Source organism: Rosa chinensis, chromosome 1 (genome assembly GCF_002994745.2).
Source record: "Rosa chinensis cultivar Old Blush chromosome 1, RchiOBHm-V2, whole genome shotgun sequence".
Taxonomy (NCBI): Eukaryota; Viridiplantae; Streptophyta; class Magnoliopsida; order Rosales; family Rosaceae; genus Rosa; species Rosa chinensis.
Window position 1 is genome coordinate 46,131,056 of NC_037088.1, and position 24,780 is coordinate 46,155,835.

General features: G+C 37.8%; 4 protein-coding genes and 1 long non-coding RNA gene across 5 annotated transcripts; 3 read left to right on the top strand and 2 right to left on the bottom strand.

The window, feature by feature from the left end:
• The first annotated feature begins 1,220 nt into the window (after positions 1 to 1,220).
• On the top strand, positions 1,221 to 6,192 carry LOC112180549 (shaggy-related protein kinase theta). Its single transcript, XM_024319109.2, has 13 exons — positions 1,221 to 1,531; positions 2,183 to 2,428; positions 2,584 to 2,676; positions 3,176 to 3,235; positions 3,343 to 3,615; positions 3,724 to 3,798; positions 4,192 to 4,248; positions 4,366 to 4,506; positions 4,709 to 4,759; positions 4,849 to 4,944; positions 5,038 to 5,121; positions 5,510 to 5,612; positions 5,697 to 6,192. The coding sequence occupies exons 1-13, from the start codon at positions 1,469 to 1,471 to the stop codon at positions 5,756 to 5,758; spliced, it is 1,404 nt and encodes a 467-aa protein (XP_024174877.1). The 5' UTR covers positions 1,221 to 1,468; the 3' UTR covers positions 5,759 to 6,192.
• Positions 6,193 to 6,703: 511 nt separating this feature from the next.
• LOC112167816 (probable mediator of RNA polymerase II transcription subunit 26b) lies at positions 6,704 to 7,663 on the bottom strand. Its single transcript, XM_024304904.1, has one exon. It carries the CDS (start codon positions 7,661 to 7,663, stop codon positions 6,704 to 6,706), a length of 960 nt encoding a protein of 319 aa, XP_024160672.1.
• A 242-nt stretch (positions 7,664 to 7,905) lies between these two features.
• LOC112180559 (GDP-L-galactose phosphorylase 2) lies at positions 7,906 to 9,360 on the top strand. Its single transcript, XM_024319120.2, has one exon. It carries the CDS (start codon positions 7,927 to 7,929, stop codon positions 9,244 to 9,246), a length of 1,320 nt encoding a protein of 439 aa, XP_024174888.1. The 5' UTR covers positions 7,906 to 7,926; the 3' UTR covers positions 9,247 to 9,360.
• Positions 9,361 to 15,258: 5,898 nt separating this feature from the next.
• LOC121051893 lies at positions 15,259 to 15,820 on the top strand. The gene is made up of 3 exons (XR_005807396.1): positions 15,259 to 15,347; positions 15,504 to 15,585; positions 15,776 to 15,820. It is a non-coding gene; the product is annotated as an uncharacterized LOC121051893 (long non-coding RNA).
• A 2,819-nt stretch (positions 15,821 to 18,639) lies between these two features.
• LOC112167824 (secreted RxLR effector protein 161-like) lies at positions 18,640 to 19,302 on the bottom strand. Its single transcript, XM_024304911.1, has one exon. The coding sequence runs from the start codon at positions 19,300 to 19,302 to the stop codon at positions 18,640 to 18,642; it is 663 nt and encodes a 220-aa protein (XP_024160679.1).
• Between the last annotated feature and the right edge of the window lie 5,478 nt (positions 19,303 to 24,780).

A 24,780-nucleotide genomic window follows, 5' to 3' on the forward strand; every position in this document is an offset into this window, starting at 1 on the left:
TACTCACTTCAAAAAATCACTTTAATTACTTAATTTATATCTTGTTTTAAACTTTAATTATTCGTCAATTTTTTCATAGAATCGATATATAAATTGGAAAAATTCAAGCTCATCTCTTCAAAATACCGGTCTCAAATTTCTTAGAGTAAGAAACTAGGGCACAAATTAAAAGTCTCTTAGGAGTTTTGGAGAATTGAACTAACCCTCCTCGAATCCATTAGAACCGCATGCCATAAACAAATGAAAATGCTCTTTTTATAATGACAGAAAGCACTTCCATCATTACACCGACACTGCCCCTTCACGTAGCCATCATTGCCATACACATTCTCAGTGCTCCCTCCCCCTCAAAACCTGGTTAGCAAGAAAGCTAAACAAAATGCACCAGCAACTTAACTTTTATGTTTTCTTATAAAAAAAAAAACTCAACTTTCTTTTCTTTTATTACGAGGAAATCAAAAGACAAAGGATAAAAAACTTAAATTAAAACTAATTTTGACTTAAATAAGCTTAATAAATCAACTTTCAATAGAGGAATGACATCAGACGGGAAGAGCTAAAGAATTTGCAGCTATGGTCATAACCATCTCAATCAGCCATTGAATTAGACTGAAAGATAATTATGAGACTTTATTATCAATTAAATAGTGATTGCAACCAGATTTAGTAGTCGTAATCTCCCATATATTATTTTTGACAAATTTTGCAGGTTTTAACAGCTAATCTTCTCTGGCGTGACCGATTCTCAAGGGAGTTATTATTATTCTTAGCCAGCACCGTTAATTAGATCCCAAGTAATTTAAAAAAAAAAAGCCCAAAAACCTTGACCGCAAAAACAAACCGTCCAAATGACCGGTCAAAAAGACCCCCCCGAATATTCCGTACGCATACCAACCCCTGTTCCCCTCAGGGCTACTTCCGTAATTCCGCACCCGCCCCCTCTATCAGCCAAACCGCAAACACCCGCCGTCCGATCCCCAAAATCACACGCAATCGACGGCTGGACCCCCCAGTTTGACTCGTGGCGGGTATGCAAGGCTGGTTTTTTCTTCGGTCCAAAGTTTGACCGGAGAAAGGAGAAAACAGCTCAAAACAGAGGGGGGGGAGAAATTTTTAGAGAGAGAAAACGAGAACCCCCCAAAAAAACGATTCTAGAGAGAGAAAAAGGAAATCGGAAAAACTCTTAAGAGGAGAGAGAGAGAGAGAGGAGGGGGGCTTTGAGTTTTTCGTTTTTGTGTTTTTCCTTCTTCTTCTTCTTCCTTTGATTTGGAGGGTTTTTTTGTGGTGTGAATCAAAGGAAGAGAGGAGGAGGAAGGAGAGAGAGGAAGGCGTTTGCATTTCTCTCTCTCTTCTTTGGTGTTTTTTTTTCTTTCCCGTTCTGTTTCTTTTGTGAGGAAGGAAACTTAGGGTTTCGGGGGGGTTGTTGTGTAGCCGGATTGGAAAGACGGAAGCGGTGAAGAAGAAGAAGATGAATATGATGCGTAGGCTCAAGAGCATTGCGTCGGGTCGGACCTCTGTTTCGTCGGACCCGGTGAGTTTCGATTTTTACTGTGTAGATTGAGTTTTTGTGTTTATATTTGCTCAGAGCTTGATTCCTAGCTCGGAGATATATGTAGAGGTTGTGGTTTTGTAATATGGAGAAGCTTGCCTGAGCTGAGATTTAGTCGATTAATTTTGGATTATATGGTACATATATGTGTATGTATTTACAGAAATAGATATTAGCTTTGATCCAAATTATGTCTGAAAAGATGGCCAGTCATCACGGATTTTTGTGCATTTATATGGATTTTGAGGATCATTTGGTTTGTGTTTGTATTTTCTGTCACATTTGATCTCTGTTCTTTGGAGGTTCACCCTGTGCACATTAATTATATATGTCTTTAGGATCATCAATGTGGAGAAAATGACAGATTGTGTTGAATATGCGAACTTGACAATGTGGTTTAATTGATTGTTTTGTGTTATACTACGATTGAATTTAAGTCTCACTCGTTTATGTTAATGCTGCCATCTTTAGTACTCTCTTACTCTCCAAATTTGATGTGCATGTTAAATTATGGTAATAGCTGTGACTCTGAGATAATACAGGAGTTCTTTTTGTCATTATTTTGGATATTTTGGATGTGAATTTAAATTTGATTCAGGATATCGATCTCTTATAAGATTTTTCCTTTTTCAGAGTGGTGATTCCAGCTCAAAGAGATCAAAGTTTGATCAACAAACTGAAAAGAAGGTTACTGTTGAGAGAAGAGCCACCGACCAAATTACAAAATCAACATCAATGGAATCAGCTGCAAGCACGTCCAGTGCATCTTCAGTAGCTAAGATACAGGCCAAAGAAGAAAAATCTACTGTTGATCAACTTCCGAAAGATATGCATCAAATGAATATTAGAGATGATAAGGTGAACAACCATGTTGAAAAGGTAAATTTTTTGTAGGTTTTAATTTTTCCATTTTTCTTCTCTTCTTGTATACCACGTATGTATTAATTATACTGCTATTTAAGTCTGGGGTAAAGTTTTCAACAAGCAAATCAGGATTGGTCATCAAGTTAATGGTTGTAAATTTCCCTTAACAGGATATGGAAGAAACTATCATAAATGGTAATGGAACAGAAACAGGCCATATCATTGCGACAACAGTAGGCGGTCAAAATGGACAACCTAAACAGGTGACTTCATTTCTATGGTTCAGTGGCGTTGTATTTGACAAGTGTTTCTTTATTTCATGGATCTGAAAACTTTAATGATACCATACTGCAAAGTTTTGATGTTGAATGAATTATGGCTATTATAAGTAGGTTCTTTTATAGGATAGAGTTTATATTTCGGAATCCTTTTCTGGTTTGGTTTCCTCGGAGTTTACAGATTGATTTTTTCATGCTATTTTATCTGACTGGAGAACTGTTGCCACGTAGCTGATGCTTTCCTTCACATTATAATTTTGGAGCTTGTTATGTTAGAGGACAGTACACCATGTCCCTTGCGTTGTATTCTCTGTATTAATAAATTTTGAGCTTCTTATTAAAGAAAATGGATTTCAACTTCTCTCTGCATGATTGTTTCATTTGTTTGTGTCTTGAATCTTTGGTTCATTTAAATGCCATTGATAGATGCTATATCTTATTTGAGAGCTATTAATCATAATGTTATATTTCTATTTGGTTACAGACAATCTCTTATATGGCAGAGCGCGTAGTTGGCACTGGTTCATTTGGAGTCGTCTTTCAGGTACTTAGGATTATTTACATCTGTCCATTATAGGTTTTGTTGGTTGTCTTTTCACCGACATATTGGATTCAATCTCTCTCTCTTCCTCGCTATACTTTGTTCTGCAGGCCAAGTGTCTGGAAACAGGTGATGCAGTTGCAATAAAAAAGGTGCTGCAGGATAAAAGATATAAAAATAGAGAACTTCAGATCATGCGCTCACTGGACCATCCCAATGTTGTTCAATTGAAGCATTGTTTCTTTTCAACTACTGAAAAGGACGAGCTGTACCTTAACCTTGTCCTTGAATATATATCTGAGACTGTTTACAGAGTGTCAAAGCATTATGTCAGGATGAACCAACATGTTCCCATTATTTATGTGCAGTTGTACACATACCAGGTAATTTTGGATACCATCTGCTGATTCCTTTTATCTCTTAAATAGTTGGTTATGAGGTTATTCTTATGCCTATCCTGGGTATTAATTTATATGTTTTCTCTCCTGTAGATTTGTCGGGCATTAAATTACTTGCACCATGTTGTTGGTGTGTGTCATCGTGATATTAAGCCACAGAATTTACTGGTAAGATAATCATGCACTTTTTTATTATTTTGATATTAATGCTGATACATATGAACCACAATTAGTTTTCACATTCACACAAGTTTGACTATATTCATAGTTACACTAGACACCTTTTAAATTGGGGTTCAACCCCTTCAGACCAGAGAAAAAACAAACAACTAAACAATTCGTTTGGAGTCAAAACCAAGACTTTCTATTTAAACAAAAGGAATGGATATCCCCACACTATATGGGCTGGTGGTTGACTTAACACCCAAGTTTGGGTAAGTTGTAAGTTGAAGTAAGAATGCATGATAGCTTTATATTTCTTGTCTATTTATCTGGTTCAGTTGTTCTGAGATTGTACCTTAAGTCACTATACGGAGATTGAGGTTGTGTTGCATATTGCAGGTCAATCCCCACACTCATCAGCTAAAGATATGTGATTTTGGGAGCGCAAAGATGCTGGTATGTCTACTATCCTGTGAATTTGAAGGGACTGTGATGGTATCTAGGGACATTTTAGTTAGTAAGTTAAAAAAGATGGTATCTGGTACTCATGAATATTTAATTTTCTAATTTCAGGTGCCAGGTGAAGCCAACATATCATATATTTGCTCACGATATTATAGAGCTCCAGAACTCATATTTGGAGCTACAGAATATACAACTGCCATTGATATGTGGTCTGTTGGTTGTGTATTTGCTGAGCTTCTTCTTGGGCAGGTGAGTGTATATTTGAAGTGTTTATATCTAAGTTGCACAGGTTTAAATAAAGTGCTTAACTGCTAGTTTTGTATGCCGGGTGGTTGGGCAGGGAATTCTATTTCGTTACCTGGGGAACATGCACCTTTTTTTTTTCCCTTTGTTTTCATTGTTTGAAACACTTGACTATTTCTCATATATGCTGGGTCTTGCATCATTGCAGCCACTGTTTCCTGGGGAGAGTGGTGTTGATCAGCTGGTGGAAATCATAAAGGTATTGGATGTATGGTGATCTTGTTTCTTGTTCAGGTGATAGCTTTGCTATTTTGCATTCTAAGTTTGTTTATTCTGGAATGATACTAGATTCTTGGAACACCAACCAGAGAAGAAATCAAGTGCATGAATCCAAACTACACTGAGTTCAAGTTTCCTCAAATTAAAGCTCACCCCTGGCATAAGGTCTGTCCAGTAATTTAATTTAGAGTATCTATGATCAGCTTTTCACCAACTGTCATTAGCAGTGAATCTTATAGTGCTGCTTGTAACCTTCAGATATTCCATAAGCGAATGCCCTCTGAAGCTGTGGATCTCATTTCAAGGCTGCTCCAGTATTCACCAAATCTGCGTTGTACTGCTGTAAGAAAATAAATTGCTTTTAATAAATTTTGTTAGAACCTTGTGAAATGTCTAGTTGCATTAGTATAAGATTAGTCTTTCCTTTCCCAAATAAGATATGATATATATATATATATATATTTATTTATTTATATATATATCAACCTTTTTTCAACCCTTAGCAAGGAATGTTAAAGAGTGCAATCCACCACTTCATATGGTGATGTTGCGGCTTTAGCATTCAATTGCGTAGTTGACTTACACGTAGGGTTATATCTCACCAGATGGTTGTAGGCATTCAATTTGAAATGGGAATTGGAATGGTCATACACTCCAGTGATTTATTCGGACTCTGATTGTTTCATGTATATTTTCTTCAAAGTTGTTTCTAAATTGTTTTCTGTTTCAGTTGGAGGCTTGTGCGCACCCTTTCTTTGATGATTTGAGAGACCCAAATGTTAGCTTGCCTAATGGACGGGCGGTACCTCCTTTGTTTGATTTTACAGCTCAAGGTAAGCAATTGGGTTATTCCTCCAACATTATTGATTTAAAGGTTTTTAAGTCTTCTCTTAATCTTGATGTCAAATGCTCTGCAGAATTGGCCGGTGCATCCACTGAACTCCGACATCGTCTCATCCCCGAGCATGCAAGGACTTAATTACTGAACCTAGAGGTGTCACATATTTCCGTGATGTAAATGCATTTTTGATTGCTTGGATGCTCACGAGCTGTGCTGCCTTTACCCTTCTGCAAATCAATCAGGACAGGAGCAGTGAGATAAGTTCCTGGAGGGCTGTTTGCAGAAACGGATGGAGGAATTTTTTCGGGGGCAGTGGGGCTGCATAGCAACGAGATTCTAACACCAGTTTGACATTGTATCAATGGACGCCTCGACTTGTGAAAGATGAGTTGTTTCATATATGTTACTCTTTTGTCATATAGGTGCATGGGTATTGTGGAAACTAACCTAAGGCGATCACTTAGATAAATTAGGTTCTCACTGTATACTGTTCCCCTGTTACAAAGGAATTCAAGTATTCAAGTTGTTTTCCCCATTTGAGTTACGGTTGTTTATTCCAATCTATTTGCTCCTTCCTGCATCAGTAAGAAAATGCTGAAGCATAGTTATAATAGTTTAAATTATTAGGAGATTTGACATGCACATCGATCAGGTTTCTGTCGGAGCTTAAGAAGCATATGGCTTATATTTGTAATTCGGAAGCAGAACCAACTTATGAAAAAATTCTGAATCAAGTGATTTATTGAAAGAGTCCTTCGAAATAGCTTTACAAAGATCAAATCAGAATATGGATATACTTGGCTAATATATATGCTACAATCCTCGGTACATGTTCACTACTCAGAAGTTCTCTTGCCAAAGCCTGATGAGGACCTCAATAAGCAATGGTCAGATGACAAACAGACCCGAGATGATAAGTTGCAGGCAGCCATTGATTCGGGATACTGCTGGAGATCGATTGTATTCGTTTCGAAATTAGATGTCAAATGGGCAAATCCTACTAATTTATTTCAGAGAAAAACCTCTCAAAGAATATATGCAAAAAGGATTCTCATTCACTATCAGAAATATAGGAATATCTCATTACTTGCCGACCACACCAGCTTGCTTTTTTAATCTGTGCAACTTATCGGATATCCGTCCATGTGCTGAACCAGGTTTCTTTCCATGTAGATTAGTAGTGTGGGAGCCAACTTTAGGCCCTTGCTTGGGGAGATCATCCAAGACTTGAACCATCCTTTGCTTCTTGGTGTTCTCAATTTGCTCATAGCGCTCATGGAGTTTCCTTTTTGTGGCTTCGATTTTCGCTTGCGCTGCAACTTCATCATCCAAGCGCTGCATCTTTTCTTCATTGTTGTTTGAGGCCTTAATTGGCTTCACAGCTACAACTTCTTGTTTCTTGATCACTAGTTGTTCATTCTTGTTTTGTTTGCTAAGAACATCTGAAGAGGACTGTTTCGAATTTTGGGTAGCCAAATATTCACTTACCACGACTTTCCACCCATCAACAAGTGTTCGAGCAAGATCACGAATCTGCTTGGATCCATGCTTTTTGAGACCACTAACAACTTTACCAATTGCGGTTGCCTCAAGAGTCTCCACAGTCATAGTCATCATCTTTAGTCTCGTCAGAGACTCGAGCATTGAAGGGTCATTAGCCTTTTCCTTATCACTGTTTTCAAAAATTTCCTTGATCCTCAAGACCTCTACATCAATATTTTGAGAAGCGTCATCAATCGAAACACGATCGGCCTCATCACTTAGGTTGCTCTCTTTATTAACATCGGCCTCAAGTAGTCCTTCACAGCCATCGCTATCGGATCCACTTTTGCAACCACCATGAGCTGATTCTTCATCATTGCCCAAACACTGAATACAAGACAATCGTGCAACTATTCTGTCCTTTTGTAAACTGAAGTCTTTTGGAAAATCTGAAGCGGCCACCTTGATGGCATGATCAATTATACTGAAAATATTCGTATCCTTCGCAGTTTCAAAGTAATTCCTCCAGTAATTCAGTGGCCGAGACTTGGTCCTCGCCATGGTCGAAAAACAGAGAAAAGGGAAATACGAGATGGGGTTAAGCAGTGGGTTAGGAGTGGAGAAATATATATAGAGATTAGGGATACCGATCTCAATAGGAAAAGAATTCCTTGTCTCAAGTGGAAATGATTGCCTTGTCTCAATAGGAAAAGAGAAAGCGTGGGCTTCAAGATAACCCTAAAGAAATCTACTTCTGCTATAAAATCCATTTAAGAAATTAAACTAATATCATACTTAAAAAAAGAAAAAGAAAATACAGAAAGATGCTGAAGATAAAGAAAGTTCCTACTGTGGTTTCTAATTACCAGAAAGATGAGGCGGAAGAGGGGCGCGGAGTTGGGGGTTGTGGCCGCAACTGCCTTAACAAATGTTGCATTCCAGGAGCAAAACTTCCATTGTATGCTTTCAAGAAGCAAAACAACTCACTTGGTGATGAGAAGCAAGAGGCTCCCATTGCTTTTCTTGATTCATTAGTTCTTGGAGAGTGGGAGGATCGTATGAAGAAAGGCCTATTTCGATATGATGTCACTGCCTGCGAAACCAAGGTGATCCCGGGCCAGTTTGGCTTCATTGCGCAGCTCAATGAGGGCCGCCACCTTAAGAAGCGTCCAACCGAGTTTCGAGTTGACAAGGTCCTCCAACCTTTTGATGGCAACAAGTTCAACTTCACTAAAGTTGGCCAAGAAGAGGTTCTGTTCCAGTTTGAAGCGAGTGAAGATGGTGAAGTTCAGTTTCACCCTAACGCACCTATTGATGTTGAAAACTCTCCAAGCGTTGTTGCCATCAATGTCAGTCCAATTGAATATGGGCATGTGCTGTTGATTCCTCGTATTCTTGAGTCTTTGCCACAAAGAATTGATCGTGAGAGCTTCTTGCTTGCACTTCACATGGCGGCAGAAGCAGGGAGTCCTTACTTCCGATTGGGTTACAACAGCTTGGGTGCATTTGCCACCATCAATCACCTTCACTTCCAGGCTTACTACTTGGCCTTAACCTTTCCCATTGAAAAGGCTCCTACCAAGAAAATAACCAGTTTGGATGTTGGGGTGAAGATCTCTGAGCTTCTGAGCTATCCTGTTAGAGGTCTAGTTTTTGAGGGTGGAAATACTCTGGAAGATTTGTCAAACTCTGTCTCTGATGCCTGTATTTGCCTTCAAGCGAACAACATTGCTTTCAATGTCCTCATATCCGACTGCGGAAAGAGGGTCTTTCTCTTGCCACAGTGTTATGCTGAGAAACAAGCTCTTGGGGAAGTTAGGGCAGAGCTTCTGGATACTCAGGTGAATCCAGCTGTGTGGGAAATTAGTGGACATATGGTGTTAAAGAGGAAGAAGGACTATGATGAGGCATCTGATGAAAATGCTAGGAAGCTCCTTGCCGAGGTCTCTCTTTCTGAAGAGAGGTTCCAAGAGGTGAATGCTCTTATATTTGGAGCCATTGCTTGTGGTGGTGATGATGGGAATGCAAATTCACTTGACGATCCAGATGTGAATCCTCGCTATCATGAAGAAGTCAGTGCCATTAACAAAAGCTCCCGTCATGGTATGGAGTCCCGGACCCAGGAATGCCTTGTTCTGCAGTAATGAGCAGATTAGTGGTTTTGTTCCTGTGAATCTAGAATTGCAGTTTGCCATTTGGGTCTATGTCTGTACCTTATTGATGCTAACCGATGCCTAAAGAAGCAAAAATCAGCTCTACTTCTGCAGTTTGTATGTTCTGCATTACGAGTTTGATCTATTTGATTAGGGGGATTTATGCATGGCTACTGTCTTTCTTTTTTTGAATCGATTCATCAAATGGTTGTCATTAACTCAAGTCAGGAAGGCCATTCATATCCCTCCGCCATCATGAAAGACATGCAAGAGGTTGTTGGTTACGTGGTACATAGGGTTAGACCCTCCAATTTACAAGCAGCGGTTACTTATTAAAATTAAGTCTATAATCTATATAAAACAAGAAACACAGTAAATAGACGCAGTTCAAAATAAATAACATAAAACTACATTTTCTCTATGCCCTTTTAAGCTAGGGCTAGGAGAGGCTTCTCTGAGTATAGCATACTCAACACCTCCTCTGTAGGTACCTTAAAGCTTCTTCGACTTTGGAGGATTTTTGTTTTTTGACCCCAACGGGTCTGCCACGCTTCTTCTTAGCAGTGGCTTGTTTAGGTTGGACTTGTGGGGTGTGCGGCATCACTTCCTTAGGCATCATCCTCTTGGCACAATCATTCCGCTATTGAGATGTGCCTGTTGGTAAGTTATAATTTCAACATTGCAAATGTCATGAGTTCGATTCTCACTGGCATATGGAAGGGTTGGGTGGGCTAATAGTTTTTTTTTTTTTTAATTAAAAAAAAAAAAAAACATTCCAGCTGGTGTTCCGACAAGTCCTAAGGACTTAGCAATAAACTTAACAGGGAATTCGGGGACCTTTACCTTCTTTGTCAAGGTAGAGTCCTGTACGTCTTCTCATTCTGCAAAGCATTTAGCAGAACTTTGAGTTTCTTTGGGGAAGAGAAAGGGGAATTTGGCATCCCTCCTTTCAGAGGTTGCGGTGCTACCTCGACTGGAACCAAAGCTAGAGAATTGTTACTACTTTCTGCCTGCAAGTCCGAGTACTTGAGTATACATGGCTTGCGTGTCTTGTTGCCATCTCTCGCACCAAAGAGGTTTTGAGCAATCGGAGACAAGATGGGTGCTTGAACACCTTGAACCCAAAAAGCTCCATTTGTGAAACGTGCTCTAGCAAAACCTGCAAAAGGGTTAGCCAACTCCGACCTATTTCTCTATGTTATTTCTAGTTTTTTCCTCTCTGGTGTGGTAGCCGAATGGCAGACCCCCTGTTCATGATAGATCAAGTTGTAGCTACAACATTTGCCAATTAGGTTTTAAAAAAAATATGAGATACATACCACCACACCAGGAGCTATTTTTTTTTTTTTCTCTTTCTCTAGGAGAAAAGGCTTCGAGATCTCATGAGCAACATGAACACAAATCTTACCAGTTGTATCAAACAGTTTCTGATCAATCTTCAGAAAATTTCCAACAATGGACGCTACATTTGTAATTGTGTTTTTAACCTCCAGAGTCGGGGGGATGTTCCCTAATGGTGAATGCATAATCTGTGTGGCATTCGGTAACCACCGACCTGGGCTGGGCCCCTTGTATCTCTAGGTTATTGCCTAGTAAATGTTTGGACCCATTGTTTTTGTTGTATGTGTACCCCTTGTGGGTTTGTTTGTACCTCTGTGGGTTAGTTGTCCGTTTTTAATGAAATTTCCCTTTAATAAAAAAAAATAAAATAATAATAATAAAAATATGGTCCCGGACACTGAATTAACTAATTGTTCTTGCCCTAACAGATACGACACATCAGACAGTGACTAGGAAGTGGGAACTGTTTACCGCCTCTTATGAGAGAGAAATTATTGCGTATGTCAGCCGTACCACGCGGCGTTGTGGTTGACCAATCAAAAGCTAGAAATTTTTTCCTCTTTTCTAAAACTATCCCTGCTTTTTAAAAGTAAAATACTTAAAATGTCCTTACGAAGCCGCAACGCCATGCGGTACGATTGACGCACTCAAGAATCTTTCTTTATGAGATTTTTTGGGGCATTTCTTGACATGACATATATGACTTTAACACCACCTCTTCCCCGGACCCATCGGCCCAAATCCCAAATATTCCAATTCCATGTGCGTAATTAGTTTATCTTAACTATACACTGATTCTAGCTAGGTTAATTGATAATAACTTCACATTACAATATTCATCTGCTGACAGAGCCGTTTACTAAACCCTAAATCATGAACAAGAAAGTAGATATCCTTTTGTTGTTGTTGTTTTTTTTTTTTTGGGGGGAGATAAGAAACATAGATATCCTTTTGTTTTGGGGGAGACCAATTAGAGAGTAAATCTCCATTTGTTTTGGTGGATGGTTAATTAGTACTAGAAACACACATGCTCTGTTGGATGGATGAAGGTACTCACCGACTGAGGAGGTTTTCACACCAAAGTCGGGAAGAGGCACTTCAGTTTCGATCACTATCGACCACTTCTAGCTCTAAGCGCGCCTTCGCCTTAAACGCGTTCGTGTTTTGAATAATATTATTTAATCCTGCATCAACGACTTTGAGCAACTGTTTTGGTTGGTTTGGTTTCGTAGCTTAGTTTCTCTCTTGCTTTGATTGGCTCCCTGCTCTTATTTTATTCAACTTTCACTGGAACAACACCCCACAACTTTATAAAGCAGAAAGACGGGAGATGAGGCGGTGAGATAGATTAAGAAACGCACAGAAGCAGCAGAAATGGTGGTGAGGTTGCAGAACAACAATGGAGGAGACCAAACTGTCTGGGCCGAGACAGAGCCACATCTGGCGGGCCGCCAGAAGCCTATGCCGAAGAAGGAGGGCAGTGTGTTTCCGGCGAAGAGGAGGTTGGTGAAGACCATGGCTTTCACTAAAATTCTCCACTTCTTTGTCTCTCTTTGCTCTTCTGCTGGAGGAGGAACCGCCACACCCAAATCTCCAAATGGCAAGAAATCCAAGCAGATAGTCTCAGACCCTAAACCATGATCGATCACACAAAGGCAATGCATCACCGGCAACAACTAACAAGTCCGGTCGATCCGGTGGAGCTAGCGCTCGTCGTCCGGACAGTCAGTCTATGATCATCCGGCCATCGTCTATTATGATAGATATATTTTGTCTCTCTCTCTCTCTCACCATCACACATTCACACACACCATTTTCTTTAATTTTATCTGTCTTCATTTACCAGGATCCATCAGCCATCAATATTATGTTACATATATATTATAGATCCGCTGTTGAATCTTAATGAATATGATCTTGAACCTTTTAATTTCTTCCTGATGCAACATATATTCTTGGACTTCAAAATTATTATTGGTTCTGACCTTCCTTTAGAGCAAGTCCCTCAGTTGAGCTTGACTGGTCAAGACTATTCATTTTTTGCCTTGTATTTCCACTATTGAGCTTGACCAGTCAGATACTGTTAACAAAATGTCACGACTAGTCAAGTTTTTAGTCAAGAACTCGATTAAAAACTTGACTAGTCGTGACATTTTGTGAACAGTATCTAACTGGTCAAGCTCAATAGTGGAAATACAAAACAAAAAAGTAGTGAATAGTCTTGACCGGTCAAGCTCAACAGGTGAACTTGCTTAGCTAGCTAGCTTGATTAAGTTAAATAATGTGTTGGACGAGGAATTAATACATGTGCCCATGCATGATGATCCATTCATTGATTCATATATAGATTCATACATAGACCCAATATTTTATAATTAGTATAGAAAAAGATCGAAGCGCTAACCTAGCAATAGGGATTGAAGAGCACAAATCATAATGAAGGAATATTGGAATCTCATGCCAAACCCTAAAGAGCTGATCGATTAATTAAATTAAGTGGTCAACAAGATTACAACAAGGGTAAATGACAAATTGTTCACTAATTAAGGTGTGACTCATGTCATTATCAGCTGATTCATTCATGGATGGACTTTTTTAATTACTACTTTGATTCCCTTAGGGCTTCGGGTTAATGGGTTATATTATCTGCGTGTTCAGGTGGTTGGTGTCCACTACCATTAATTAAAGCGTTTTGAACAAAAATGGCAAAAAGAAATATATTGACTGCATGCGCCTTGGAGGCACTAATTAGTAAGCAAATGAAGACGATGAATAAAAAAATTTTATAGACGCACCTGGGAAGATTGTAGGCACCTAGCTTGTGTGATATAGAATAAAAAGTTACCATAATATAGTCTAAGATCCGGTCAGTTACTGGAGATAACTAGTACAGTACGTAGTACTAAGCCCAAAAAATTAGCACATGTAATGAATTTTTTATGTAGCAAAAAAATTAAAAGGAATCGAATATATATCTTACTCTGTTTAATCTAAATTTAGTTTCTCACACTCGTTCACCACTTTAACCAAATTAATCTAAAAAGTTGTCAAGACAAACAGGTGATACTTTCCCTGTTTTATTTTCTCAATCTTGTCAATTATATTTTTCATCCTTCGTTTTTTTTTTTGCGTAAAGATCATCTCAATTGATCATTAAGAGAATTCAAGTTAGAATGTATACGCTTCCATCGCTAAAGATAAAATAGAGCAAATAAGAAACATCATTAATGTACGTGGGATAGTAACACTTATTTGACATCAAATCTCACTTATTCTAATCACGAGCTACAATATGACAAAGCACACATAGCGCAGGGACCGGGACGATATAATTGGACCATATAATAAATTAATACGAGTACGTAAAGATCTCTTGTCGCAGAAATAAAGTATACAAGCAAGGATAGCGGCTAATTGTGGTTTGGGCGGGTGTGCATACAAATGTATTGAACTCATACATATGTATTGAACTCGGCAGCAATGTACAGTTTGCCCAAAAGGGAAGCCCAGTATCCATGGATTGGGTTTTTTTTTTTGAAAGGATCAATGGAATGAGATTAGCAAAAAGGAAAAATGAAAAGCCCAATTATGTAAACTGAAAATTAATAAAAAAACAAAGTCAAATGAAATTTTGAAAATAATGTAATTGAAGAGTGAGTGAGTGACCACCAAATCTATTCATGATTGGCATCTATTTGTCTTCTTTCATGTGAAATGATTCAACAAGAGGGCAAAGATCTAGAATTTAAACACAGTGATTCTCTCTCTACCCAAATTTGAGCCTAGGACCCAAATAATGTCAGAGTCTTCTTCTTTGAGCAAGTATCGGCGGTAAGTCAACTTGAGGTAAGAAAGGGAGATTAATGAAGGAGGTTGAGTGATAAAGTATAAGAGAAATCTGAGATTAATTGGTAAGAGAGAGATATAGGTTTTCTAAATTCTGAAGTGAATATCTTTGTAATCTTTGAAGATATTGTTCAGTTCATTAGTCAAGATTTATTATTGGAGTCATTTTCTTCATGTTTTTTTTTTTTTTTGAGAAGGGAAAGAAAATTACAACTTAAAACCCCTACTACAACCAGAACTAAACTGATCAAAATTAAAAGCAGACAAAGTAGAGAACGGCAACTTTTTGGACCAAGTGAAAGGAGTAGATGATTTATGACCCATATTTGTAACAGCATCAGCAACGAAGTTGACTTCCTTGGGAACTAGACCTGCAAATGGACCGGATTTTGATCCGGACCCGCTCCAGATCCGTGACTATTGGACGGGTTTGGATCGAACATTTTGATCCGTTGATCCGTTAATGATCCGAATCCGTCAACCCGTTTAATAAACGGATCGGATTTGGATTTAGGTCGATCCGATCCGTTAATGATCCGACCCGTTTTCGTAATAATAAAATATTATTTTTTATCAATATATTATTATTTTTTAAAAATATAAAATATAAAATATAAAATATTAAAGATTTCTAATATAAGTTTTTTGCAGAAATCGAAGAGGCAGTCTTCGTAAACGGTAAAACACTAAAACGGCATCAGTCCATCAACCAAGAAGAATCAATAAAGGCTTTGCATATTTAGTTTACCAAAAAGTTAGTAGAAGCATCAAGACTCATACCCATCTCCTCATCTCCTGAGTCCTGACATCTCTCAGAGAAAGAAGAATCCTGCCCATATCCTTCTACATACAATTGTTTAATCAAGGTCAACTTTCACTAACAAACTATTGATCTCGAAAGAAAGGTATATATCTTTTTTACAGTTTCTTCAATTTTTTCATCAATAGACTACAAAAGATTGGCTTCCCTCTCGAAAACGGAAAAGTAAGTCTGATTAGTATTTGTTTGTGTTCAAGATTTGTTGCTAATTTTCTCATTGCACAGAGGTTTATTTTGTTAGGTTTCTTTTTGAAGGATCTGTTTCACACTTCCAAGAAGAAGAAATGCCAAGATGAAATTAGGTCCCTTTGATCCAAAGATATGTAAGTGCATATATGTTTTTATTACGTTGTTGCTTTCCAGCTAATGTTTTACTATTGTTTGTTAGTTCAATCAAAAGTGCAATAGTTGCTACGTACTGCAATGATAATTCTTTTTTTTTCTTCCCTTCTTTGCCTTGAACATTTTTTTCTTCGCCATAAAAACAAACTAAGTTTTTCTTTGTTTTTACAGGTTTTGATTCGTATTCAAATTGTGTGCAAAGTGTTAAGACTTAAGAGCTGATGAAATTGAAGCCAAAGTATTGCTTTGAAAGTATTTTGGTTACCTTAATTTATCGGTGTAAGGAATATTTTGATAATGTAATTTTACTTTTGGTGATACTCTTCATGTAGATCATGTTATTTTAATATTTTATTAATATCTTATGAGGTATCATGATATAAATTTAATATTACTATTTAAAATTTAAAAATATTTGAAATTATAAACGGATCGGATTAGCGGATCGGGTATCCGTTAATCCAACGGATACGGGTTTGGATCGAGGTATCAATGATCCGCCGGGTTAATGGAGCGGGTTTGGATCGAATTTTTTTTTTAGTAAATGGATTTAGATTTAGGTCGATCTGATCCAAACCCGATCCATTTACAGGCCTATTGGGAACATAAGAGAAGGAAATAGTTTCGAAATTGCTAACCAGACTGAGGATGTGTCATTTTCTTCATGTTATCGTAAAATCCTTTACAAATTCCTATGCTTTAGTTTCAGAGTTTTTCTATTAGAACCTCCAAATTTACTCACTTGACCTCTATGCTTTTTACACCTCTTATCAAATTTTCAAATACTAAATTTACTCACTAAACCTTACTAAACTTCCTCAAATAACCTCACTCATATAATTTGCAAACAAATTATTATCTTTAAAATAAAAAATTTAGTCATTTCAAAGATTGAATCGCTTTATAAATATTAACTAAATATACATTTCTTAATCAAACTTGAGTTTCAAGAATTAATGTCTAATCAATAAGAAAATGTCATGAACTATTATGTTTTTTTCTTCTCTATTTTAGCTGTGCAAAAAAAAATATATCATTCGTTTTTTAATGTTTATTTTTTTTTCTGTATTTTTTGTACCACATGATTAATTATTTAAATATTTTTAGTTTTTAGTTTTTTTTTTTTTCAAATATGATGAATTGACTTAGATTTAGGTCATAAATCATAAGAGGATTTATTTTGTTTTCCCTCACCAATATGCGTTCAACATATATATCATACATTTTTATGTCACATGATCTTAACCATATTTTAAATTCTTATTAAATATATATGAATGCTTTAATGAGTATGTAGTGAAATTGGAAAATAAAAATACATAAGGAAAATAATAAGGAATACAATCTAATATTATTGAATTGGAAAGTCTACATAAAATAAATATAATATTTTTTTGGTATAATTCTTGTCCTTAATAGTCATTTTATAGTAGGTTATATATGTCATTTAATAATTCATAATAGAGTGAGGTCAAGTGAGTAGATTTAAAGGTCCCAATAGAAACTCTCTTAGTTTCAAGATAAAAAAAAATTTCCTTTCTTAGCCCACATTTCCTCTCCTTGACCAACAATTGAAAACCACTAGTCAAAATGGAATCGTTCCATCTACTGTTCTATCCTATATGTTGGTTTCACAACGTACCCTAGCAATTGTCTAATTTAGGAGGGCGATCCTGAATACAAAGATCACTTGGTTAACGGAGTCCCCTTTTATAGGCAAAATGAGATTGATTGATTTATAATAGACAAAATGGGATCAATAAATTTATAATCACTATTATATAAAGACAATTCTTATAAGCTTGAATTTCTATTTTTTAATGTGAGAACAACATCTCACACAGTGGCGGATCCACATATAGCTTGGGGAGGGCTAAAGCCCACCCCAAAATTTTGGAGATTTTTTTCTTTCTTTTCTTTTCTATATATAATGTCATCAAAACGTTATAGTCTTGATGTTGAAGCTCACCCGAAAATAATTAGGGATTGGTTTCCAGTATTCTCTCCGTCATTTCCATCACTCATCAGCGATTGAGCCCTCGTTTTCTTCGTCACTCAGGTTTCTCACTCTCGTTTCTACAGCCATTCAGCCACCGCTTGTTCTCTTCCAAATACTCTCGTTTTCCGCCCTCCGTCAACGACAATACAACATGATACTTTTTACATTTGTACATGGTTGTACCAATTTTTTTTTTTGCCTTCGCCCAAAAGAAGACACCTTAACATGTAGCCCACCCCATTTTCGAATCCTAAATTCGCCATTGATCTCACATAGTTTCTTATACGCTGTACTCTCTCATGCATGACAAATTTTCAAAGCAAATATGTGAACAACTTATATAATTATATTAGATAACATAAAAATGTTAGTCTTTTGCATGTGGAGAAAGAGTCCTGCACCTCAAATCAAAACCAATTGTCAATGATTTAAATGCCGTTAGAAACTCTATTGATTGCACGGTCCCCATTGTTCATTGTGGTGTTGTAAACAATGAACACAAAAGCTGCAGCTAGATCAAAAGTATACACAAACTGGCTGAATGACTTCTTGAGTTTTATTGAAACACAAACTTGGCTTAAATAGCCTTACAACAGTCCTAACTTGTGCATTATCTAAGCAACGTGATAAATACAAATTGAAATAATCAAACAACTAATACCCTAGAAACTAGGGATTATTCCAACAGAGAACAACTAATTAAACAAGATTGAGTGAGACCCTTGAATTCAGCCAACAACACCATCAATCCCTCCCTTAAACTAATTACTCACAGTAATTTGTTTACACCTGCAATGTCGCAAACTCCCAGCTTTTCTCTGATCTTCTGAAATGTATCCAATTTCAAAGGCTTAGTCAGCAAGTCTGCCAATTGTTCTTGAGTGCCACAGTACATCAGCTCGATAATACCTTCCTTTGTGAGATCCCTCAGAAAATGAAATCTCACATCAATATGTTTTCTTCTTCCATGCATCACCGGGTTCTTTGAAAGCTTGATCGTAGAACTATTATCACACATCACAGTAGTACGACCCTCTTAAGCATGGCCTAGAGTCTCCAAAACTCTTCTCATCCAAATAGCTTGACTTGCACACCCCGCAGCAGCCACAAACTCTGCCTCTGTGGTAGAAAGAGTAACTATGGGTTGTTTCTTTGACAGCCAAGAAACTGCACCTGAACTTAATAAGAAAACATAGCCTAAGGTGCTTTTCCGATCCTCTATGTCACCTGCATAATCACTATCCGTATAGGCAAGCAACTCATATGTCCCTCCCTTCTTATTCAGAATTCCAAAACTGGTTGTGCCTCTCAAATACCTCAAAATCCTGTTGGCAGCTTGAAGATGCATCTCAGTAGGTTCGGCCATGAACCTACTGATCAAACTTACACTGAACATTAAATCCGGCCGAGTTGCCGTGAGATACATTAAGCTCCCAACAACTTGCTTATAATAAGACTCATCAATTCGTACTCCATACTCATCTTTATGCAACTTGAATCCTAGTATGATCGGACTACCTACTGAACTGCTCCCATCCATGCCAAAACGTTTCAACACATCCATGGCATACTTCTTTTGACAAATAAATATGCCATCAGACTGCTGCAAAACTTCTATCCCAAGAAAAAATAATCTTATCTTCCCCAGATCCGTCATATCAAAAACATTCATCATTGAATTCTTAAAACCAACCATCATGTCTTCATCATCACCAGTAAAAATCAAATCATCGACATAAATACTTACAATTAGTACCTTGCCTTCTACACTTCTTTTGGTGAATAACGTCTACTCATTTGGACACCTCTCGAAACCTTCATCAATGAAATAAGATTCTATACAACTAAATCAAGCTCGAGGAGCTTGCCCATATAGAGCTTTGTGAAGCTTGTAGACCTTCTCTTCACTGCCATTCTTCACATATCCCTTTGGTTGTTCCACATATACATCCTCACTAAGCTCACCGTGCAAGAATGCAGACTTGACGTCCAATTGATATATTCTCCAATCTTTTTGAGCTGCAAGTGCCACAATCATCCTCACCGTGTCCATCCTTGCTACTAGGGCAAACACCTCGGTGTAGTCTACTCCATGTTGTTGAGAGTATCCCTTCGCTACCAACAGAGCTTTGTACATACCTACCTCTCCTAGCTCATTCAACTTTGTTTTGTAAATCCATTTGACCCCTATCTTCTTGCATCCAGCTGGTAAGTCGGTGAGTTCCCAAGTCCGATTCTTCTCTATTGAACTGATCTCCACGTCCATTGCACTCCTCCATTTTGAGCCTACCACTGCCTCCTCATAACTTGTGGGATCTCCAGCTTGAACTAAAGCCATGTTAACCTCATTTTCTTCCTCAGATAAGCCTTCCCCTGTGGTGTAGTCTTCCATGTAGCTTGGAATTCTTCTGTCTCTATTACCTCTTGCATTTGAAGTACCAATTTCGGCATCTTGTTCATTCCTAGTAGCTTGAATAACTTCATCACCACTTCCTACAGCTTTTTCATTTTCTTCACTAATCTCACCTTCAGTACCATCTATTTCTTCTTCTTCATCCATGTCATTCTCGGTGTCACCCCACTCAAGATCTAATAACACCTGCTCCTCATAATCAAAACTCCAATCCCACTGCCTTTCTTCCTCGAAAACCACATCTCTACTAATCACGATTCTTCTCCCAATTGGATCATACAGTCTATAGCCTTTACTCTCCTCGCTGACACCTAAGAGCACACAAGCAAAACTCTTGTCCTCCAACATAGTACATCTAGCATCTGGTACATGTACGTGTGCTACGCAAGCAAAAACTCTAAAGTGCTCAACCGAAGGCTTCACTCCTGACCATGCTTCTTCTGGGGTGATATTCTTGACTACCAAGGTAGGACATCGATTCAACCCATACATGGTCCAATTCACTGCTTTGGGCTAGCAATTTTTAGGGATTTTCTTTTCTGAAAGCATTGAACGTACCATGTTCATTACCGTGAGATTTTTCCTCTCGGCTACTCCATTCTGTTGCAGAGTGTATGCAGTTGTCAGTTGCCTCTTAATCCCACTGTGTCTACGAAACTCTTTAAACTCATCGGAGTTGAACTCTCCTCCTCTATCTGTGCGTAGACATTTGATATACATACCAGTCTCCTTTTCTACCAACTTCTTAAAGCATTTAAACGAATTTAAAGCTTTTGACTTTTCTTCAAGGAAGTAAACCCATGCTTTTCTACTAAAGTCATCGATAAAGCATAATGAGTACCTCTTTTTGCTGTTTGAAATAGGATTCACCGGCCCACAAATATCAGCATGAACAAGTTGTAGCTTTTCCGTAGCTCTCCACGACTCTTCTTTGGAATGTCGGCCCATAAATATCAACATGAACAAGTTGTAGCTTTTCCGTAGCTCTCTACGCACTCTTCTTTGGAATGTTATCTTGGTGTTGTTTCCCAACCAGACAATCTGTGCACATCACTGTGGTTGGTGCAAGCTGAGGCAATCCACGCACCATATTCTTTGTCTGAAGTGTCTTCAAACCTCTATAACTCAAATGGCCATATTGACAATGCCACATATGAGTGACATCTTGTGAGCTCGTGTAGAAATAGGCAGGATTTTGCTCTTGTATATTCGCCAACAGCACGAACATCTTATTAGCAGACATGCTAGTTTGGATAATTAAGCCCCTCTCTAGATGATAGATTTTAGCCATTCCTGCATGAATTAGGATCGCAAGACCCATCTCTTGCAACTGTCTGATACTTAACAAATTTTTCTTTAACTCTGGCACATAAAATACCTCAGTAATAATATGACTTACACAGTTCAAATGCAGCCGAACATTCCCTTTGCCTTGTACTGCCATTCTGGTATTGTTTCCGAGTTTAAAATTCTGCCTGAACCCCTCATCCAAATTGCAAAACATCGTTGCATCTCCACTCATATGATTCGAACATCTCGAATCCAAGAACCAAACATCTTCACGCTTTGCCTTATTCATCTCCTTATATGCCATCAACAACATCTCTTCATGTTCATCCAATTCGGCATAGTTAGCCTCCCAAGTCGGACACTCATATTGGAAGTGACCGAGCTTATGACTCCGATAACATTCTACTATGGCTTTGTTGAAGACCTGTCACCCTCTACCTCTTCCTCTTCCTCTAAAAATGCTTCTGCCATGCCCTCTTTCACCTCTGCCTCTTCCTCCTTCCAAAGTAACCTTCAGTGCTTGCTCATCTCCACCACCTTTACGAAACTTCTACTCATGAACCAGTAAGGAACTCTGCAACATGAACAAGAATCTTACCAGTTGTATCAAACAGTTTCTGATCAATCTTCAGAAAATTTCCAACAATGGATGCTACATTTATAATTGTGTTTTTAACCTCCAGAGTCGGGGGGATGTTACCGGTCTTCACCCAAAAGAAGATTGATTCCATTGGGACAAATTTGGTGTAGCCAGTTCATCATATTCTTGGAAGACCACCAGATCTCGGCTAAAATACCATGGTTCTCCTCGAAGAGCCTTGTTCATGTCCTTCCTCCGATCAAAAGAGAAAACGAACCTGTTTTGTGTTTGATCATGGATCTTAAAGCCAGCATCCAGGACCCACACATGCCAGAACTGACGTTGCAGATCCATGCAATTAAACGGCTTGGTCGTCAACATTTGCACGCTTAGAGGTTGCCCTGGGAATTCTTTCTAGTTTCAGGACCGTCCATGTGAGAGATGTCGACAACATCTTCTCCAGCAAGGACAAGCGAGGCTGTAAAACTTGTAGTGACATCTTCAATGGAAGGCATGATTGATTTGGAGGGGGCGAGAATGAACTCGACAGTATGCCATTTTGTAGTTTTGGGGTTTGGAGAGCGGCAGAGAGCGCTTAAGGGTTTTCTTATTCTTCTGTTCAAAATACTATGTAGTGATTGTGATTGTGGATGATCATTAAAAGTTATGGTTATTCTAAAAAAGAAAAAAAATTATGATGATTAGAGGATAAAGAAAGGATTAATTACTGCTTACTCCCTATACTTATAGGGTTTCATCGTTTCAGTCCTTGACCTTCGAATTTCACCTAAAAACTCTTCGAACTCTCAATTTTCTCCCAATTGATCCCTGCCGTCAAGCGCCGTCCAAATTGTCCTTTAAATTGCTGACGTGACTTTTTTTACATGCCGAAATGTCTATTATACCCTTATTTTTTTTAAAATTTATTTATTTTCTTTTTTCTCTCACTTTTTTTTTTTTTCCCCTTTTCTTTCTAGTTTCTACCTCTTCTTCTTCCAGCTCTCTCTCCTCCTTCTGTTCATCTCCTCATCAAAATGGTTCCAATCTACAGACCTTCAAGATTTGCAAGCTCTTTTTTTTTACCACATTTGGCAACACCCACAAGCCCTTTTAATGATTTCTGCAGGCTTAGTTCCCCCACTCTTTAGCCTCCTGCTACTCATTGCCTTCACCGTCACTTTGAGTTGCTGAGCCACCGTCCGGCACAGTCAGAATGTCGCAAGTCGGATTCCCAACCTGGCAATACTCCACACCAGTTTCCCATCTGACCCGGCCTTGGAGTCAGCATCATCAAACTCATCATCTTCATCAGATTCAGCAGCTAAGCTACACTGCTGAAACTCATCATCATCGCTAGACACACTCTTTCTATTACCAGCAATTTAACGGACAATTTGGATGGCGCTTGACAACAGGGATCAATTGAGAGTTCAAGGAGTTTTTAGGTGAAATTCGAAGGTCAGAGACTGAAACGATGAAATCCTATAAGTATAGGGAGTAAGCAGTAATTAATCCATAAAGAAAAGTGTATATACATTATATGCTACGATATAATTATGAGAAATTTTATTCACACAATGCTAAATGATAGATACACATCTCTTACTTAATACACAACCTATTAACTTTTTTATTTTAATATTTTACTAGAAACACAACTTAAAACTTCCTAAACTATCCTCATTCACAATACACAATATCTTTTCATGTTTCCCTTTTTTTTTTTTGGTGAAATAAATTGAGATAAATATCTGGTAAGAGACTACCATTTTTTTTCTTATACATGAGAAACTATCTATTGCATTGATGCAGTTGAAAAAAAAAAAACGAGAACCAAAGAATGACATTTACACTAGAAGACTCAGTATCAATTCTTCAATGACTCAATGTGAGAGTTTCGGTAAATCACATGGTCATCACTAAAGTTAATACAACGGCACCCAAAGAATGTTTTAATTGGTTTTCACTTGTTGGATTGAATATACTCAGATGCCAATGGGGAATTTCTTGTCATTGAGGACTTGACCAGGACAATATTCAGATGCCAATTGTTGAGATTTATGAACTACTGATGATGAAATTAGAGCGAAACAAAACAATACATCACAAGAGTTCTTGAGGAATTTTTCAATGGTTTTCACTTGCTCTTGTTTGTCCATATCATTTGGACAGTTAATACATTTTTGAAACAAGATTGATAAGAAGGTTCGATCCCATGCATGCTAAATTATTGAGAATCAAATTCATGATATCTATCTGCGATAGACCTGGAAACAAACAAAAAAACTGCATATGTTTCTTAATTCCAACTATGTTTCTTTATTGTTAATATAAATATCTCTTTTGGTAATTTAACTTACCCATAAAATGTGATGTTGGGTGTGTGAAAAAATGAATGTGTATTTAGCATTTAGAGGTGTGCGAATAAAATCTCTATAATTATCCAAGGTCCAAGAAAAGTAAATATCTTTTTTTTCGTCGATCATTCCAACTTTATTAATATAACCTTTAGTGTTTTTTTTTTTTTGAAATAATGGTAATTCCATTGATAATAGCGCATGCCAAGAAGGCCATTACATACCCACCCGCTGACACATAACAATGGCCAGAACAAGGTTTCGTGGGGAGCCACAGTGGTACATAGGATAGATAAATTATGTTTGAACTTATCGCTCACATAAAAGCGAGCCTATAAGCTATGAAAAACATAGCAAATAGACAAGCCAAAACTACACTCGTTAGACTCCTAATACAAGGAAACTTATTGTAATTAGACAAAAGCTAAAAACATAGGTTTGGGCCAAGAGCCTAAACCCTAGCCCAAATTTAGAACCTAATGGACTAGGGTAGGACCCCAGCCCAACAACTCGAAGCCTAATAAGGTAATCACCCAG

Bases quoted from the DNA above. Each gene is read 5' to 3' on its own strand.
- LOC112180549 (XM_024319109.2), top strand. From the start codon at position 1,469: ATGAATATGATGCGTAGGCTCAAGAGCATTGCGTCGGGTCGGACCTCT. The intron at 3,799-4,191 runs GTAAGATAATCA...TGCATATTGCAG, and splicing joins TTAAGCCACAGAATTTACTG to GTCAATCCCCACACTCATCA. The intron at 5,613-5,696 runs GTAAGCAATTGG...AATGCTCTGCAG, and splicing joins GTTTGATTTTACAGCTCAAG to AATTGGCCGGTGCATCCACT.
- LOC112167816 (XM_024304904.1), bottom strand. From the start codon at position 7,663: ATGGCGAGGACCAAGTCTCGGCCACTGAATTACTGGAGGAATTACTTT.
- LOC112180559 (XM_024319120.2), top strand. From the start codon at position 7,927: ATGCTGAAGATAAAGAAAGTTCCTACTGTGGTTTCTAATTACCAGAAA.
- LOC112167824 (XM_024304911.1), bottom strand. From the start codon at position 19,302: ATGATGGTTGGTTTTAAGAATTCAATGATGAATGTTTTTGATATGACG.